This window comes from Gymnoscopelus microlampas (assembly GCF_963454915.1).
Source record: "Gymnoscopelus microlampas genome assembly, chromosome: 1".
NCBI classification, from domain to species: domain Eukaryota; kingdom Metazoa; phylum Chordata; class Actinopteri; order Myctophiformes; family Myctophidae; genus Gymnoscopelus; species Gymnoscopelus microlampas.
Genome location: NC_139962.1, coordinates 33,257,123 through 33,276,822, shown reverse-complemented (window position 1 = coordinate 33,276,822; position 19,700 = coordinate 33,257,123). Strand labels below are relative to the sequence as shown.

The 19,700-nt window shown below is 40.4% G+C and overlaps 1 protein-coding gene across 1 annotated transcript in view; it reads left to right on the top strand.

Annotated features, from left to right (window-relative positions):
* The window catches only part of LOC311045588 (CD82 antigen-like), a 34,291-nt gene extending 28,501 nt beyond the window's left edge, over positions 1 to 5,790 (top strand). Inside the window, exons 8-9 of the mRNA XM_084057532.1 lie at positions 340 to 423; positions 2,863 to 5,790. Of these exons, the coding sequence (XP_083913658.1) occupies positions 340 to 423; positions 2,863 to 2,943 (165 nt within the window). The 3' untranslated portion in view covers positions 2,944 to 5,790. The remainder of the gene's footprint in view (positions 1 to 339; positions 424 to 2,862) is intronic.
* The last annotated feature ends 13,910 nt before the right edge of the window (positions 5,791 to 19,700 follow it).

The window sequence follows — 19,700 nt, the reverse complement described above, 5'->3', positions numbered from 1 at the left end:
TTTTGCTCAGCTCAGCATGTTTTACATTATGTGCAACTTGATTTCCAACTTTGACTTTATTTGTTCATGTTAACCACGTAAACACTATTATACTTTGTTGTACGTCAAATAGCCCAAATAGCAGATCTACAAGCTCTCAAGGCGTCTCATTGCAACGCCTTGAGAGCTTGTAGATATGCCATTTTTGCCAAATGTTTGCCTATTTTTGTTGAATGTTTGCCTATTAAGACATGCCCAGAATAGGGATTCTAGGGTTCATGTGGTCAAGTCAAACTATATAGTCATCAAGTCATATCAGAGCTGCTTTATGTGTCATTTCATTGTCGACTCTTATTCCAGGGCTGCTCCTCCAGCGTGGAGAATTGGCTCCTCACCAACCTCGGAGTGATCCTGGGCATCTGTCTCGCAGTGGCTGTGATTGAGGTATGTAATTATGGTAAATTACACCTACTGTAGCTGCAGCCATAGCTGAGTGGGTAGGGAGGCCGTCTGGTGATTAGAACTTCACTGGTTCTCCTCCCGGCCCACATGTCTACATGTCCCTGAGCAAGATACTAAACCCCTAACAGCTCCTTCCCGAGCGCTCATCATGACCATCTGAGCAGCCATCAGCTGATGAAGATCCCCCCTCCCTCCAGTAGCAACATCTCCCTGCCTGTAGTAAAAACATCTAAGATTGCATAATGCTTTTCCACGTAGATGATGATGGCTTGGAAATAATGGCATAATTTGTAGGGCTGCATTATAATCTTTGGTTGTCTCACCTACTATTTAGTGGTAACTTTCAGGGGGTATATTATCGTCGCTTTTGGGTGTAAACCTTGTATGTCCAAAACCGGTATATACTTTTTTCAGGGCAATGACCCCTAAGCTCAGAGGTGGACAACTTTGATGATGGATAAGGGTCACTAAATGTCCACACTCACTCCACATTGCGTATGCATACCTACACTCTAACCAGTAGTATACTGTAAAGCAGCGCTACTCAACACGCGGGCCGCATGCGGCCCCAACACAGCGTCTTTGCGGCCCTTCATGGTCAAACCAAAAAAAAAGAATTGCGGGCGAAAATTCGCCCACACGGCTTTGCCGCGCGCCCAGGATAGGTGTCCGTTATTTCAATCTCTGGGAGTTGCCAACCCTAACCTTGCCATACCTTAGCTTTTGCTGTAATGACCCACTGGACATACACACAAAATAAACAGGTACAGTGAAAAGAATATGATGTCAAAACGTACATTTTCTTATAACAATAACAATGTGTAGTGTGTTACAAAATTGAAAAATCCAAAATAGGACCGACATTTTTAGCTTGCGGACCGGCATTTTTAGTTCCTTGGACTTTTGGTATTTTGCTGAGTGGCCTCTGAGCCATCTTAAGTTGAGTAGCCCTGCTGTAAAGTGTAAACTCATCACCAAGATAGCCCATAATAGTCACAATTTACAAAGTAAGGGATATTAACAATTATTATTCAGTGTATTATCAGGGACTGAGTTTATTATTATATTTCAAATGCATTTAGTAATTCTTATATGAACTTAAATACAAATACATATGGACTGTAGTAATTAAAACGGGTCATTTAAACTTGCATGCTTGGAATTTGAACAACTGAAATCAATAATATATCAGTATTCGGATACTGATATATTATTGTGGATATTATACACGTTAAGTGAAGTAGGGCGGGTCGCCAGTTGCCCATGTATGCCTTAGCTGATCGAGAGATGAAACAGGGACCCCCTAAATTTATTCTAGATTGTATTCAATTATTTCGCATGTTAAACTAAGCCTCGGTCCTTCCATCTTCTTATTTTATTTTGTACAGCCTTCCATTCTGTCATAAAGATGACCTTGCATGGACCTGTTAAGTCTGTTCCGCTCACAACCCAGACATCAGTGAAATGTACTGCCAGCCCTGTGTAGTTTTGGAGAAAACTCCTGACTAGACATGCATGATAACACTGTTCCGTGTGAAAGCCATCAAACCTCAGAGTGGTGAAGTAGAGTCATGTGTTCCTGACAGCTACCTCAACATGCATGATAACACTGTTCCGTGTGAAAGCCATCAAACCTCAGAGTGGTGAAGAGTCATGTGTTCTTGACAGCTTTCGTGTAACATGCAGTGTAACCTGCAACATGTAGCATGCAGTACATCATCACTTGTGGAGGAGTCGCATGCCGACATAGGAGCCAAGCCAACCAGTGCTTGTGCACTGGCGCACTGCCTTCATAGGAGAAAGTGCCCTTTCTACATAATTTCTCTCATTTAAATAACATGATGTATATGTCTTACTGAACCACAGTTGCTCTCCACCCTGCTCTCATTCAGTACAAAGTCTGTAGGCTAGGTCGTTGTGTTGTCTCCTCGTGGTAAATCTGGTTTTAACAAGAAACAAGGAAACTGCCGTGCTCAACTCAAGCGTTTTCAGAGTATAAAAGGCACTAAAATAGCAAATTAAGTTGTCAACACTTTTAATAACGCACAGCAGCAGAGGGAAACGGACACATTTCCCAGACATATGTGGGTGTAAAGTCTGGTTTACAACATAGAACACCGGGTTAAACTGTCAACTAGCAGTTAGGGCTTATCTATTAATCATGATCATTCATATGTTTAACTTCTATATAAAATATATACACTTTTGCTTGACTGTGTCTATATTGTTATATTATATTGTATAACTTCTGTTGTCTAAATTTGCTTTGCTAATTATGTTCATGCATATTTTCAGACATAAAAAACCTTTCCCATCAAAAATTAATTGACTGAGGACCCCCTAGTGGTTGCGGACCCCCTGTTGAATACCCATGTTTTAGAAGATGAAACGTTTGACCTGTTATCCATTTTTGTTTCACAGCTCCTGGGCATGATTCTGTCCATCTGCTTGTGCAAGAGTGTGACACAAAGAGAAGACTATACAAAAGTGCCAAAGTACTAAAGCTGAGTGGACGAAGATGACACACACACACACACACACACACACACACACACACACACACACACACACACACACACACGTAGAAAGAGAGAGCAAATAATGCGTTTTTTCACCATTTATGTGGTGAAATATTTTGTCCAAATGTAAAAACAAATGTTTGTTTGCTTTAAGTTTTGTTGGATTTATTCTTTTTCTCAGTTTTTTAATGTTCCTTTTGAGGCACTTTTGTTCCAGTCCAGTTTCCCTGGAGCACTTAAGCCTCCTAGTTCAGATGAAAGATTTGCGACGAAACTAAACAGTTTTAGAACGTTGCAGAGACAAATCGCAGCGGTCTGAATTACCCTGTCGCAGCTTTGCTGATGAGTGCTGATTTGAGTCTCATGTGAGTGATCACATGTTGGGCCATTATTATGATTTATCTGTTTACCTGTCGCTCGCACAACTGTTAATGTTCCCACGTCCTTTTCCAACACCAGAGCACTGAGGTCCCAAATGGCATCACAATTTATGAAAACAATACAACCAAACAAAACACATTGATATCTTATAGGGAAATACTGTCACGTGTTTTATTGTTTTCGTTCCCATAACCGGGAAGGACGGGCCCGCTGTTTATAACCTATAGCCTGGAGGGACTCTGCTGGAATTGCTAATTGGTTGTCTACACAGTATATCAATAAAGCGGAATATACACAATATATAGCTAAATAGATCCCGAGGGAAAGGTTGTTGTGCTGTCAGGTGCTGGAGTTTGCGCATCAAGGAAGTAGGTTGACGTAATATGACGAGCCGCTACTATGGAAGCGGTAAACGGCCTCTGTTAGTCGCTTTGATGTGGACTGTCCAGTTTTATAATGTTGCAAACCACAGTTTTGGGCATTCTGTTTGCAAAGTGGTTGCAGGTTTTAACTCGGCTCGTCGTGAATCTTTGGTCTGACCGAGGCTTTAGTACTATAAAACTTATAGTTTTGAGTAAAGCTGAAAATGTCCAACGTTGGGTTGATGGGGTGCAGGTCTTTAGACAAATGTATTAACAATTGAACCCTAGCGCCCCCTGTTCTGGGGGGGAACATTCGCCAGAAATAGCCGATCTGCAAGCTCACGAGCTTGAAGATCGGCTATTTCTGGCGAAGAGATTTGGTGTAGAAGGAAACGAGAGCAGACCAAGTACAGAGCCAACTCAGGTCCGTTTTAGGTGTAAGTGCAGAGGGTTTAAGTGGTTGGCATGTCCTGGAATAGGTTGAGCAGGTATTAATGGAAGACATCATTCGTTTTGATAGAGACAAGGATCCTCCTTCCTCTGACCTTATGCCTGATTTATATTTGTTTGCGTGCCTTGTTGTTTACCTAAAATAGCAGATCTACAAGTTCACAATTTGCTATTTTCCATGTGACACCGGCACACAACCAACTTATAAGTGGCTTTCATAGTGCCTCCGTGCTCTTAGATAAAGTTTATTATTATTTAAGTGCTGTAGGTGTCTATAAAGATGTCTTTGGAAGTAGTAGCTAATTGCGCCATTATTTCCCCTGAAAAATCTAAAGGGAAACTTTAATTTACTCTAAAGAATGACAGAATGTGATTTCTTCCTGGTAAATCCATCCGCGTGGAGATTTCTGTTTGTAGATTCTGTACTTCAGTGTTGGTTGACTTCTTGTGAATCTTAGTTTTAAGTTTATTGTATATAATATTAGTCAAGCTCGTGGGATTTTGAACCCAAGACAACATTGCCTGTTTCCTTGAGCCTAATTTATATATCATCGGACGACTAGGTTGCTCACAATAATTAACTGATTTTCAACTGCAATACAAGACACATTGCTCCTTGTTTTTCTGTTGGTTTTTGCGAGTGACACTGTCGCACGACAAAGTATAAATTGGCCCTTAGAACCTGGTCACTCCATGGTTATTATTACTTTTTTTATGTAGGCTATTTTCTTGTATTATTTTTCATATTCTTAAGTGTGGACAGGATTTTTTGTTTACCAGTCATTTTGTTCAGGTAATAGAAATAATTACATAAAAAGGACCACTTATGATGCATGCCAACCCAAAAGTGTTAAAACTCGGTTTACAATGACCTTTAACAGGAAAATGTTCTTCAAGAATTTACATAACGTTGCTGTAAGATGGAAACCAAATGTCCCTTTTTTTTTTTTTTATTTAACAAGTAAAATAGTGAAAATAGCCTATCTGCAAGCTCTGAGCATGTAGATTGGCTATTTTCACTACCTTTGTGTAACACTCTTCTATGATGAAGTAGTAGGGCTATAATTTCACAAATAAAAAAGCCCATAAATGTGGAAAATGGAGAAGCAAGGTTTCTGGCCCACAGCAACGATAAACATCAGACCTTTGACTTCTTCTTCCCCTGTTTTGTAATCTTTAATTTTATGTTCAACTCAATTTTCCTCAAAAAGCGCTTGAGACGTGAATTTTTCTTTTTTAAATCAGGGATGTTTAAACTTTGACTAAGTGAAGGGAAACTTTATGCTACACAATTTAAGTTATGTACTTGATGTGAAAGAGATATGCTTGGGGGGGAAAAGAATATCCATCTTGGAAATTAAATTAGTATGTTTATACAGTAAATCCTTTTGAATACATTTATGTACATTTTTAACTTTTCAGCGAACGTCTTTTCAGCGAACGTCTTTCCTATGTTTTTATAATGTACAAAAGATATCCTGTTTTTGTTTTTGTGTACAGTACTGTATGTTTGAAACACGTTCCATTAACCTTGAAATAATTTCTAAAAAGGTGTAGGTGTGATTAAACTGGAGTAGTTCATGTATTCTCACCATTTTCATTCTGTTTCAGTTTGCCAATAAACCCAGTAGCCAGACTGTTTGCGTTGTTGCATTCATTCAAATCCGTTGGGATCATCAAACCGTTTCTCCTCTTTAAGGAACATAATGTGGCTATCAGGAAGGATTGTTTATTAGAAATCCATTTTCTTCTACAAGGTACTAAGTATTTTGTAAATGTATTTTCATTACTTCTTTATTCATTTACATAACATAACGATTGTGTCACTTGTCAAAAAGAACATCTTCACTTTTTATTGGCAAGCAACCATTGGCAAGCAGCCATGGAGTAATTAGACATGATGACCTGAGAGAAAGCAGTATTTAATAATGAGCTCTCTTTCATGCTCTCTGTCTCTCTCACTCTCTCTTTTTCACATAACATACATTCATATCTTTTATCCTCAACAAATCTAAACATTTGCCATTCCTCCAATAACATTCAATGATTGATAGCTCAAATAGGTGTGTGCATGGCTGGTTGCACACATGTAAGTTTATAATAACATTATCTTTCAAGAGGGTATTTTGTACTGAATCCACTAGAGGGAACCAGAGCTCTTGTCTTTAGTTCCAACTGTTCAACACTTGGTGTTTCATTGTCCCCCACAATAAAAGTAGCCATTATGGCTGGTTCAGATGTTGTATCCAGTTACAACTGTACACATACTGTAATTGTGATCTCAGTAATGATGATAACCCACAGGAACTGTTGTTTGTAGTTGAGTGTGTGTGTGTGTGTGTGTGTGTGTGATCCTTTTTTTTGTGCAAACTTGATGCAGAGTAGGGATGCTAGGATACAAGTTAGGTCAGTGATTCCCAACCTGTGAGCTGGAGCGTACCGGTGGGCTGTGAGGATATTGCAAGTGGGCCCCCAAATAATTGGTAAAACACTATGATTTTCATGATATCATTTTTTTCTTTTTTTTAAATAATGTGGGGTTTAGTTATTGCTTTAGTTCCATTAATCCAAGATGGAGCACAATCGATTGATTGATTATTAAAATAAACATGCTCTGAAAGTGCATGCGGGGCTGCCGTGTTAAGTGGTCACTCAGATGGGTGGCCTGCGAACACTATTTTCAAGGGGGCCCTGATCCAGAAGAGGTTAGGAACTGCTAGTACATCAGAATGCATTGTGATTGCATAATGTGAGATGACCCTAGAAAGGAGAACGAGACCATAAATAATAATATTAGACCTGGGTTATGGATCAGCATGCAACTGTGTATTTATATAACTATATAGATTGTACATTAGGATAACTGGCCATGCAGGCGATCGATTGATCGATCGTCTGTTTATCTACAAGGCCTATCTTTAGATAAATCTATCTAACTACAGTATCTATCTTTAGATAATTATACTCACACATACAGGATGAGACATTCATGACCACATACCCTATGCCACAGACATGTGAGAAACAACAGCTGACAGGAAACGGACAAGACATGTTAAGTTGCCACGTGTGTGTGTGTGTGTGTGTGTGTGTGTGTGTGTGTGTGTGTGTGTGTGTGTGTGTGTGTGTGTGTGTGTGTGTGTGTATGTGTGTGTGTCTTGCATACATACTCATGGCACAATCCAGAGCAATGAGCTCATCATCAGCCATCCTAAGCATAATGTAATTTAGCCTCACAATGAGAGGCAATGAAGGCACTGAAAGGAAGTCATTATTAATATGGATGAGTGTCTGCGTGGGGTCGGGGAAGAGGAGGGGTATGGATGAGTGTCTGCGTGGGTTAGGGGTTGCATCCAGAAGGGTTAAGAGGAGGGGGATAGATGAGGGTCTGTGTGTTGGGTCCTGGTTGAATCCATAAGCCTTAAGAGGAGGGGGAGAACCAGTTACAAACATCCTTCTGTCACGTTAATGATTAGATGCTTGTTGTAAATATTCTCTCAAAGAGAGGGGACCTTCAGTCACTTTAACCACATGCACCCCAGCGTCCCTATTCTGGGGCAAACATTTGGGGAAAATAGAGAAGACATTTGGAGTAGAGGGAACAAAGGAGGGGGCTAAGTTCAGACCCCTGCGGGGCCCCGCTTTATGAAGTATATGGGGTTTAAATGGTTAAATAGTTCTGCTATATATTCCTTTAGTAATCATTGCTACTGTATATAGTGTTGGTTCAGTAGCAGGGCTTGGGTTCTCCCCGTCTCCCCAGCTGTTCCCGTCTCCCCAGGTGTTTATTGAATAGAACGTTTTTTTTCTGGTTGTGATACCAATTTTATCCAATCAAGAGAGAGAACTCATACAGGATAACCAAGTGGAAGCGATTAAGCAAAAGCAGCACTTTTTTTTTACTGTAACACTATAAAATTGAAGCTGATAAACGGGTTCTCTCTCCTGATGGATGAAATTTGTAACGCATCTGAAAAGTTTTTTTTTTTCTTTTGTTTGCCAAAGAGCTGAAGAGACATGGAGTTGCTGTTACTAACACTATAACAATGATTACTATGTTTTCGTTTTAACCCAAACAAATATCACTTACAGCACCTTTAACCCAGAGAGTGTAAAACTGGACTGAAAGATTGATGCAACTGAGTTGGGCCTGAGAGTTATTGTACCGTAGAATGGTCCTTAAACCTGCTCTGTTAGATCAGTCTTCCTATCCTTTGGGGCTTTGAGCTTCAGCTTTCCACATGATGGCAATAGCACGGCTAATGTGGCATTACGAGGCTCACCTGGACTTATTGACATAGCTGCAAATGTCCACAGATTCCTCTGGAGGTTCCTCCCAACACTAAAGATGTATGTTTGCTGTTGAAGGTTCACTGGCTGTGCAGCACTCTCTGTTCTGAACATTCTTAAGCAGTGAGGCAAGATGTGTGTGGTATTGTTTCGTTTTTTTGTCACATAGAATTGTATTCCTTTTTTTACACACACACAAACACATTACACAAACCAAACACTAGAGAAAAAAAAGACAGGACAATAAAAGAAAATTTTAAACAGACAAAACATAAAAAGAAAAAACAAAACATATTGAAAAAGACAACTGTTCAATTAGATATCGTGTTAATACAATGTCACATCCTCAAAGTCACTCTCCTCTGTTCCAGATGTTCCTCCCATAACCTTAGTCTCTGTTCAAGTTCTTGTGAGTTATCCATTTTGACCATTTGTCCTCTTGTGTTTCCTGAAGTCTCAAGCGGTGTGTCATTCTTTCCATAATGTATATTTCCTCCATTAGTTCTTCCCATTGTCCTTGCATTGGAACATCTACCTGGCCCCATTTCCTCGTTATGGCTTTCTTCCCTATGTGTGGTATTGTTTTGTATTCATTAAGCTGGTGGATTTCATTTTTGAAATATTTGCATTGAATTAAAACATGCCATACCTATCCAAGTGAGGCTTTGCTTGTTTAGCTTTTTGTAAATCAATGTCTTAGGTTTTTAACATACCGCTGAACAACATAAATGGCTAAATGGCAAAGCATACTTCATACTTTTATAACAGCTAAAGGAGACATTTAGGACGGTTTGGGTTTTCATGCCTTTCCCAGAAATATCCTTTGAAAGAATCTTTTCAAAGTTAATCTACAACCTTCATAACCGGTGCCAAAGTTACATTGACTGAGGGGCCAATAGCTACTGTCAGCATGATGTTCTCGGGGGTCAGCCATGTTGTTTTCCTCCGGGCCTGAAGGTTGTCTCCCTGTGGGCAGTCAAGCATTCAGTATAGCTTCAGTCCAATACCTCATATCTGTACTGACAGCACATTTATCAATGTGAGGCAGGCCTGACAGAACTATCTCACTGTTAAAGGTGGCTGTCCCCTGTCAGCTGCTGGACTTTGTCCATAATTTGATGGACTTTGTTGTTGCTCTGTGCTATAAGCCAACGTGTATTCCAGGCAGTGTTGATTTCGTCGACTAAAAATATGATGAAAAATGTTCATCGACTACCTTTACCTTTTTTTTTTTTTCACTGACGAAAACTATATAAAAACGAAATGAAAGCTAAACTACGATGACTAAAACTAAGACTAAATATATTGACAATTTCAACAACAAATAAAAAGTAGACTAAAATGTTAATGAAATGTTAACTAGTGGAGAAGAGATCCAGTAGAACTAAGACTTTAAGTTATTTTATGTTTGGTTGCGCTCGGATGTTGCGCTCTGAAAATAGCAGATCGGCTATTTTCAGCATGCAACCAAGTGTAAAATCAGCCATTACGACACCATCAAGGCACTGCCAAAATACATTTTAGTCGACTAAATCAACTGTAGATTTAGTCGACTGTAATTTTATATTTAGTTGACTAAAACTAGACAAAAACTAAAGCATTTCAGATAACTAAAATATGACTAAAATTAAATGGAATTTTATTCAAAAGACTATGACTAAAACTAAATCAAAATGTGCTGTCAAAATCAATGTGCTTTAAGCTTCCTCAAAAGTTTGTGGACTTGGTATGGGATCATTTTGTGGAGGTGTTTTTGCACTTTTGTGGTTTGAGTGTGTGGTATTTCAATCAAGTGTTCTGGTTTGTGGCTGTGCAGGGCGACCCTATAGCTGAATGTTTAGGGTGCATACCACATGGGCTCTAATGCCTGACAGAGTGAGTCCCTGCTTCCATCCCGGCCTGACGGACAATTTGCTGCATGTCACTCCCCTATTCTCAGGGTGGAAAAAGTAATAAAAAAAAAAAAAGTTTCAATACTGCAATGTAGAAAATACTCTGTTACAAGTAAAAGTCTGGAATTGACTTGAGTAAAAGTACAGAAGTATTGGTATCAAAATGTACTTGAAGTACCAAAAGTAGAAATACTCATTAAGCATAATGTCCCATTTCAAGTTTTCAAGTGTATAAAATGTATTAAAATCTTTTGAAAATAGCAGATCTACAAGCTCACAATGCGTCGCATAGCACATGCACAAAGTAACTAGTAACTATGTTTTCAAATAATTGTAGTGGAGTAAAAGTACTAAAAAATATTTGTCTCTGAGATGTAGTGGAGTAGAAGTGAAAGTACTGAAAACTGGAAATACTCCAGTAAAGTAAAAAATACCTAAAAATTGTACTTACTTTACACCACTGCCTCTCTCTCTCTCTGTTCCCTGTTTCATGTCTCTCTATTACTCCAGCGATTCACAACCTGTGGTCCGGAACCCACAGGTGGTCCGTGAGGATATTGCAAGTGGGCCCCCACATAATTGTCAAAACACTAAGATTGTATTAATAATCTCACATTATATGAAAAACTTAATGTAAAAAGAATGTCATGGTATTTTTTTTCTTTAAACTTTGAATAATGGGTCTTTATTGTGCTACCAATTAAGTGTACCACTTTAGTTCCACTGATCAAAGCCGGAGCACAATCGATTGATTGCCTGATGGCGCTGCGACGCGTTGAGAGCTTGTGGATCAGCTATTTTTGGGGCGCGACCCCACACTCTTTAGCTACTGAAGATACGGCGTACGACATGGATTTCTACACAGGACAATTCTTTCAACGCAAAATGCTGCGTTTAAGTTCAGGAGACTTCGGAAAAGGGCAATTCTCCTTGATGCTGCCTTCGGGTATGTCATGGAAAGGGGGGCATTTGCATGTCTTTCACCATAGTAAATGCTGCATTCATGGTCTGGAGAGGCCAGTTTTTTTTACAGACGGGTAAAAAGGCAGGGACTGAAGCCCCCTTTGATGTCTATGTGTGCACGTGCCTGATGGTGAAGATATCCGATGCTATCCAATTTTCAAACAACTCTGCTTAAAGGCCCAATCCTGGATGGTCTTGAACATAATACAGTAAATTAGTTAGGTTATATTCAGAATCAGATTATCTTTAATTCTTAGTTTTGCAGATGGAACAGTTGGAACATTCTTGCTGCATCGTGAATCTAAATATAGGCCTATTTTACTCCAATGTTTGCAAACATAAGTAACATAGGCCTGTGAATACAGCGAATACTGTACTGCCCAGGGTCTTTTATCATATTTACTTGTGATTTTTCAGAACCTTGGCTGTCATCTATCCTACCTTTGAGCATGTCACAATTACACATTTATCTGTTGTCTAATAGTTACCATGGACATACCCACGGTATGTCCACCAAGTCCTAGACCTAGACTCTAGGACAGGGGTGGGCATCTTTGATGATGGAGAGGGCCACTATATTTCCACACTCACTCCAGAGGGCCACATTGCTGTCTGGCAGACACCTCTTATATCCGTATTTTAACTTTTTTCGACATTCTATGTCACACAAAAGTAGCAAAAATAGCCGATGTACAAGCTAAAACGCATCGCAGTGCGGCGTGTTTTGAGCTTGCAGATCTGCTATTTTTATTAATCTGCTATTTTTTTTAATCTTATTTTCATTTTGATTTAATTTTAAATGTAGTTATACTTATGTTAACTTTATGAACTTAAATAGAAATACATTGGACATAAAAAAGACAATAGAAGTTTAATAATAGTCATTAAGCTACTAATATAGACTGAAGTAATTAAAGCGGGTCATGTTTGGAATTGTAACAGCTGAAATCAATAATATATGTATTCCGATATTAACCTGCGGGCCGCAAGTGAAGGTGGGGGCCGCATGTGGCCCCCGGGCAGCCAGTTGCCCATGTATGCTCTAGGACTAGGTGGACATACCGTGGGCTAATTGTCTAGGACCTAGAGATTTACAACAAACTAAGGGCCCTATTTTGGGGAAATAGGTGGACCAGCACGTGGGTGAGGCTTGGTAACAGACCTTTGGTATTTTTCGGACCATAGAAGGGTGGAAGACCCACAATGCAGTGGAGAGGTGGGTTGGGTTAGGCTGAATATTTTATCAGTGCATGTGTTTCAGGTAGATTCAATCATGACCTATCAAATGATCACTGTTCATTACCTTTAAGAGCAGTGCACTGTGTTCTGTGCTTTGTTCACAGTGTTGTGGAAGAAAAACATAACAGAAATGTAATTTCTCATGAGAACAAAATATGTTCTCCCACACAAGGACATTTAATGTCCTTGTGTGGGAGGTACATCAACAACAAATCTACAGCACCTCAAACAGGCTATCAAGAACAGATGATGTGAAATGATCCTGGGAAGGCAGTTCACATGTCTGGCACTGGGAAGCTTCTCATGAGAGACAATTAAGTGATGTCCAGCGATGAGTCAAACACAACCTAGCAATGTGTGTAATAATCTGTCTAGACCAGTCAGTAAGGCTTCTTTTATGACAACAAAACCTATGATGTATAATATGTCGTCTCTTGTCGGATGGAAACCTTGTCCAAAACTGTTACTTTTCAGGATTCAGATTCAAAAATAGCAAAAGTAGCAGATCTACAAGCGCAAGCTTGAAGATCTGTTACTTTTGATAGTTTTGTGTGATGCTGTAGTATGATCAAGTACAGTATAACACCAAGTTAAGATATGGAGATAAGAGGTTTCTGCCGGACAGCAACGATATGAAGGGTTTGTGTGATTTTGGAGATGGGTTTCATCACCAATCAAAGTTGTCATTGCCCTCATTGACAACCAAATTGCAGAGTGCCGCTGAATAAAAAATGGCACAACCTTTATTGTGTCTCTCCTCCCAAAATGACAAGTCTCCATTTCAAGTCGGCCGACTTCTGCACACCTCACACCAGTGTACATGCCCCAAACTAGGGCGCTAAGAGACTAAAAGACTCATTCAAATTGTTAGGATTTATCTTCCAGGGAGCCTAAATGCACTGCATGAAGGTGCACAATAAATTCCATGGCAGTCCAGCCAGTGGTTTGGCTCTTTGTTTGGGTCCAAATTGGTGGAATTGGTAGTACGTGCAAACAGAAATCAAAGTCAAGATGCGAACAAAGTGCTTCTTGCTCCTCGGGAGATTTAACAGTTTACCAAATACCTGTACATGTGCCTGAAAGAAATGAACATACTCAGTCCGGATGATCGGACCATGCTAATGGCTGACTACTGCCAATTGTCGACCAAAGACAGCTTTTCGCCCAGTGGCGGCTGGTGTGTCAGGGGGACCTTTATTTAAACGCATACAGTTAAAGTTTCTATTTAAAGTTTACTTTACTAGTAAACCTTTTTTAAACACAGCAGTAGACGGGGAACAACTCAACCCCCTCATTCTGCAAAGCGCCTGTGGGCAGCCTTCCTGTTGCCAGTGTCCTTCATATACAGCTTCTCTGGATCGAGGCCTGTCAAAGTTCATCCATCAGACACCTGCAGTGGGCATCTCTGTGCCAGCGTGCCCATCGTAACTGACAGGGGAACACATGGAGGTAATGGGCACAGACAGGGCATTCACTATCTATAATGCACTGAACATTTTAGCTTGACCGTCTCTGGCTTAGACGAGGGAGAGATTTCAAAATATATTTTGGACAACACAGTGACAATTTTAGCTTCAACACACAAGCTGTCTTGTGGGATGAAAAATGATGTTTTTTTGTTGTTGAATGAGGAGTTAAAAATGGTTATTTATATACAGAGCCTTTTTGTTGTAGACATGTGAATGTGGTTTGAATTGGTTTCTTTCATGTATGTCTTTATGTAGCCTACTTCTTATGCTTTCTGTATCAAATGCCCGTAAGGAAATTGGGGGAAAGCCTTTTGTGGATTCTGGCATTCTTGGCATGCAATATGCTCCATAATAACTTGAAACTAATGAATTCATCTTTTATATTAAAATTGCCTAATGGGTAATGCGGTCGGTCGGTCGGTTGGTGGACCACATGGGCCCCCGTCACCATATGACTCAGACATAACCATATACTGTATATAGAGTTCACTCTGTATTTTCCTGTGTGTTGCCCAGTGTACAGTATGTCTTTTTCCCTCATTGGTGTATGGGTGATTGAGTGGTGATGATTGAGTGATTGAGTACCAGCTAGGGTGTGAGTGGTGTCTGAATGTGAGTGGTTGGCAACCAGGTGGATCCTGCTGGTGATTGGTGTGACCAGGCTCACCTATAAGGATGCCTGTCTCAGTCTATTTCATGGCATCCCCCATGCTAGTCTCCAAACCACACTAGTCCGGTGTTTTGAGTGTTTTTAGCCTTGCCAGTATTTTAGACTTTCCCTGTTGACATGCGTTACAGTCTTGGTAATGTAGTTGTGGGTGTCCTTTCTTTTGTGTTCTAAAGTTTATGTTAGATACCTGTGTTTGTTTTGGGTTTTGTAAGGTAAGCATAGGTTTTCTTTTAGTTAAGTGTTTTATGTACAGGTGCCCACCCTGAGGTAATTTAGCCATGTATGTTTTGTACATTATAAAATAAACCACTGTACTTTGGAATTCCAACTGGTGTTAGCTGGCTAAATTTGGGGACTGGGTAGGAGGGAGTCCATTTTTGTGTTACACCTGGTGACCTCTAGGCCGGGTCGTAACACTCAGACATAATAACCATATAGAGTTACAGCTCTACTGCAGCTACACCCAAATATGGCATGTCTCATGACATCAAACCCAAACAAACCGTGTCATCAAGACATCAGACTCAAACAAATCATATAAAGATCCATATACCATAAACATAAACCAAATACACATATATGGAGATCAACCTCCACTGATGTCATACACAACATAAACCAAACACACATACTGTATATGGAGATCAACATGCACTGATTTCTGTTGTCAATATTATTCTGCTCTTTTTCTTAACTTTTTGACCTCAGCACACCTTTGACCCAATTAATCGTTGTGATATGAACATGTACACGTAACAGAACCAAAACCTAAGTAAGTTAATAAATAAGAAAGTAAGTCAGGTAAATTGACAACTCACAGAGGATTGTTCAATTATTGAACATTCAAACTAAATTAAAGTAGAATCGTATGTTCTTAATTCACCTGAGCCAAACAGCATATTTAAGAGACGAGACATTACCATTTAATTGTCTTTCCTTCTTTTCTCTCTCCTTTGTTTTTGAGCAGCTGTGTTAATTATTTAGGGGTTAAGAGTTATAAGACAAAATATTCTTAGAGATAAAATACAACTTTTCATATAGGGTCATATAGTTGGTTATGCTACTGTAGCCTTTATTCTACTTTAGTTTTGGTTGATAATACACTGCTTCAACACTTTTGACTTACAGTAGCTGTGAAGACGCAATAGCAGGCAATGTTCCTTTGGGAAAGTCTAATTGATCGTTTGCTTGGGGCAAGGAGGCAGAGTTGTGAGTTAAGTTTTACATGTCAGTGATGTGTTCTGTTTCCCCGCTGTGAAACCTGCTGGGTTTTCTCACCCACTGCGAGAGTGGAGAATGTCTTGCATTATTTAACACCACCCTCCAGCCGCAACCTGCAAGCCAATTGGAAAATTATACTTAGCTCTTTCTCTCTAAAAGAAAAACATAATAACAACCCATTGATCTCTGTTGTTGTTTTTCTTCTTCTTTTTTTAATAGCTTTTTTTCCCTTTTTTACATCACTTGGACCACACACAGAGAGAAGCTGATACTGCTCATCACTGGTCCTGACGTGCTGAACAGACACTGAACACATTCTAGCAGATGGTTGCTCTGCTAGCAGTAAAGGGAGCTGTAGGCATTTAGCAGACACTCTTAACCAGAACAAGAACAACTTCCGAAGTAATGTACAAGATCTGTGTAAACAACATGAACCCTAGTCAACAAAGGATAGCGTAAATGGTCATGTAAATAGAGTGCAAAGAAAAACAATTAAGGGTGCTGTATATGTTTTCTGATTAAATCAAAGTGTTTTGTTAAAAGGTTAAAGCTACTGTATATTCTGATAGCAATCAAAGAAATATCACTTACAGCCCCTTTAAGTACTACAATTTAACTACTGTGGAATAGCACACATATGTGCATCAAACCTAGCATCTGTTTACACAATATAAACATCTGTGGACAACATACATCTGAATACATAACTGTAATTGTACATGGCTATGAACATAAATAAATGGCATCAAAAGAAACTTTGAATCAAATGAGAAGAAAAACACCTCACACAGTCCACAGTAAGAGTAGCAGTGTTCATTTAACTCACAGAGTATCCACACATTTCCTAGGGCATCACTTCCTGTCGATTTGATCAGGTATGGGTGCATCCCAAGCCCCCAGAACTACGGTAGAACAGTGAAGCGGCCAAGCCTGGTGGTCAAATCTGAGAATGCACTTAAATGCTACTGCGCGTACCGCGTACGTCTCCCGTTTTGTGCGCATGCTCACGACGCGTCACGACCCATGGATCCATTCCATTTATTGGTTCCATATTGGTTCCTATTCTTACTTCCGGGTGTTTCAAAACGCCACTGAGCACTTAAATAGAAATGAATAGCTGGGGGTGGGGCAATCCGCCCTCTAGATATATTATAACTCTATGGTGCATCCACACATGTACGTCAAGTTGACGCTCGGAAGTCGTAAGTACCATCCACTCCCATGTTACAGGAAAAAAATGAAGTTCCGTCCCGATTTGCGTCTGAAGCGCATATCCGGGTTCCGTTTTTTATTGAGTAATGGCCGGAACCGGAACAAGGGCTTGTGACCCTAGCGTCAACTTGACGTACAAGTGTGGATGCACCCTGTCAGGGATCAAATCGACAGGAAGTGATGCCCACCATGTCCTAGGATGTGGATACAAATGGAACCAAATCGAAGGTTCCGCTCGGAGTTTCATCAGGTCCACTCAACATGATATCATCATCACGTACAGGCCTGGCCATGTGATTTGTTATATCTGTCCAACAACAATAAATGGTAAATGGTGCATTTATATAGCGCTTTTATCCAAAGGGCTTTACATTGATTGTGCCATTCACCCATTCACACACACAATCATATACTGATGGCGGAGGAAACCAAGCAAGGCACCAACCTGCTCATCGGGAGCAATTAGGGGTTCAGCGTCTTGCTCAAGGACACTTCGACACTAACTCTGGGGGAGCGCCCCAGCCCGGCATCAACCTGGGAACCTTGCGGTTTCCAGTTCACTCTACCCGGCCACTCTACCTCTGAGCCACTGTCGCCCCACTTGCAACAATACATTGTAAGTTAACGATGATGGTTTAGAACAGTGGTCTGCAACCTTTTCGTTAGCTTATGATCACTTAGCTTTTAGTTTTCCAAGGCTGGCGTGATCACCCAGTGCCAAACGCTGACAACAACCATTGCTTTTATGTCTTATTGGAGCCTTTCTGTATGTCAATGACACTACGGTTCCTCTTTTCCCCTCTGTATTGTTTACTTCCTCTCGCCAAGGACTCGAAAAGCAACTGTGGGGCACTGAAAACCTGACACAACCTTTGATTGACTGTTGATGCAAATATAATGACACTATAATTAACAATTACATTTCAATATTGAATGACAATCAGAAATCTGTTTAGAATTGCATGCAGGGTCTTACTGACATTGGACCTGGGGGGGTTGCACACATATTGCAGTGTGTTAAGATTAAAAGAAAATATTTGTAGACAATACTTTTTACCCCTTTTTCTCCCCAATTTAGTCGTTATGCCAATAAATTCCTCCCACTGCTGTTGTACCCTACTGGCTCACCTGCCAGAGTGAGGAGCCCCCACTGGGAGGACATAGCGCCTCCATCCGGGCACTACACTCCCTCAGGTCGTCGGCGGCAACTTTGACGTTGATCGGTCAGACGGGTCTTGAGAAACTACTGATGGACAGAGATTTTGCGCATTTATAGTACAATTTTAGTAGGATATATATATTGGAACCGGAACCCTCTCAAGGACCCCTGGATGTCCCTGGGCCCACTTTCATACACAACCCCAGAACACTATCATCACATGGCCCAGACAGACAGGGCATATCTCATATGTTCACCCTACTTAGCGCACCTTTCTTCTCCTCAAACACTCTTCACATGACTTATATAACTGCAGAGAGCCTCTTGATGCATAATTGTCATATGTATGCATGTCATTTGTAATCATATATAATAATGCGTGCCAAATATATTGTCTAAGTGTCACTTGCAATCATGTCTTATATGCTATTCATGTACTCGCTCTTAGGTAGACTGGTAGAGGCCTCTTATAAGCCCTATTTGGGCTTCTTGCCTCCTCCTGGCACTCTTTCCCTATTGAATTTTGTGCACAAATCAAAATCAAATAAATCAAATCAGAGATGAATGACTTTGATGTCTTGGCTCTTTGTAATGTGACAACAGGGACCTTAGAGGATTGGTACATACTGGATTAGTAATTGGTATTCACACTGCATTGTGTGTGTGTGTGTGTGTGTGTGTGTGTGTGTGTGTGTGTGTGTGTGTGTGTGTGTGTGTGTGTGTGTGTGTGTGTGTGTGTGTGTGTGTGTGTGTGTGTGTGTGTGTGTGTGTGTGTGTGTGTGTGTGTGTGTGTGTGTGTTTTGAACAAAATGCAAAGTATGAACTCAGCTTGAGCTTCCCATTGCGGTGAAACTTTGCACACACATTTGCACTGCGTGGCGCTGGAGGAGCAAATGCCACCCTTTTAACATTGCCCTATTATAGCGCCACCAGGAGGCCAATTTTTGCACAAAAAAAAAATATTAGCCTACTCCTACACATTTCGTCCAAACATCATGCAAATCGGTAGCCTACACATTATCTCTATAGTCAAGTGACCAAGACAGATCCGTCTGATTTTTCATATTCCATCCTGATTGTCGAATTCCGAACATTGCTGGCCCACAATAACCTACCTGACCTGGCGGAGACCTGTGCTCTTTTTCTAGTTTTTCTTTCTTTCCTCTTTTTTAACAGTGGATTGGATGAAGCATTAGCTAATTGGGTCCACACATTCACACAACACAGCGCAACAGCAGCAGAAAACCTGCTGTTTTTATGGCTGGTGCCTGGTGGTGGGCGTAACTACAGCCTAAATACTCCGTAAAAAGACGGTGGCGCTTCACGCAAGAGACACCCTTCCCTTGCACGATGAGTATGAAGCTTTTACGCGCGTGTGTGCTCATACACAGACTACTGCCTACGACGGCGACTGAATAGACTATATATCTGT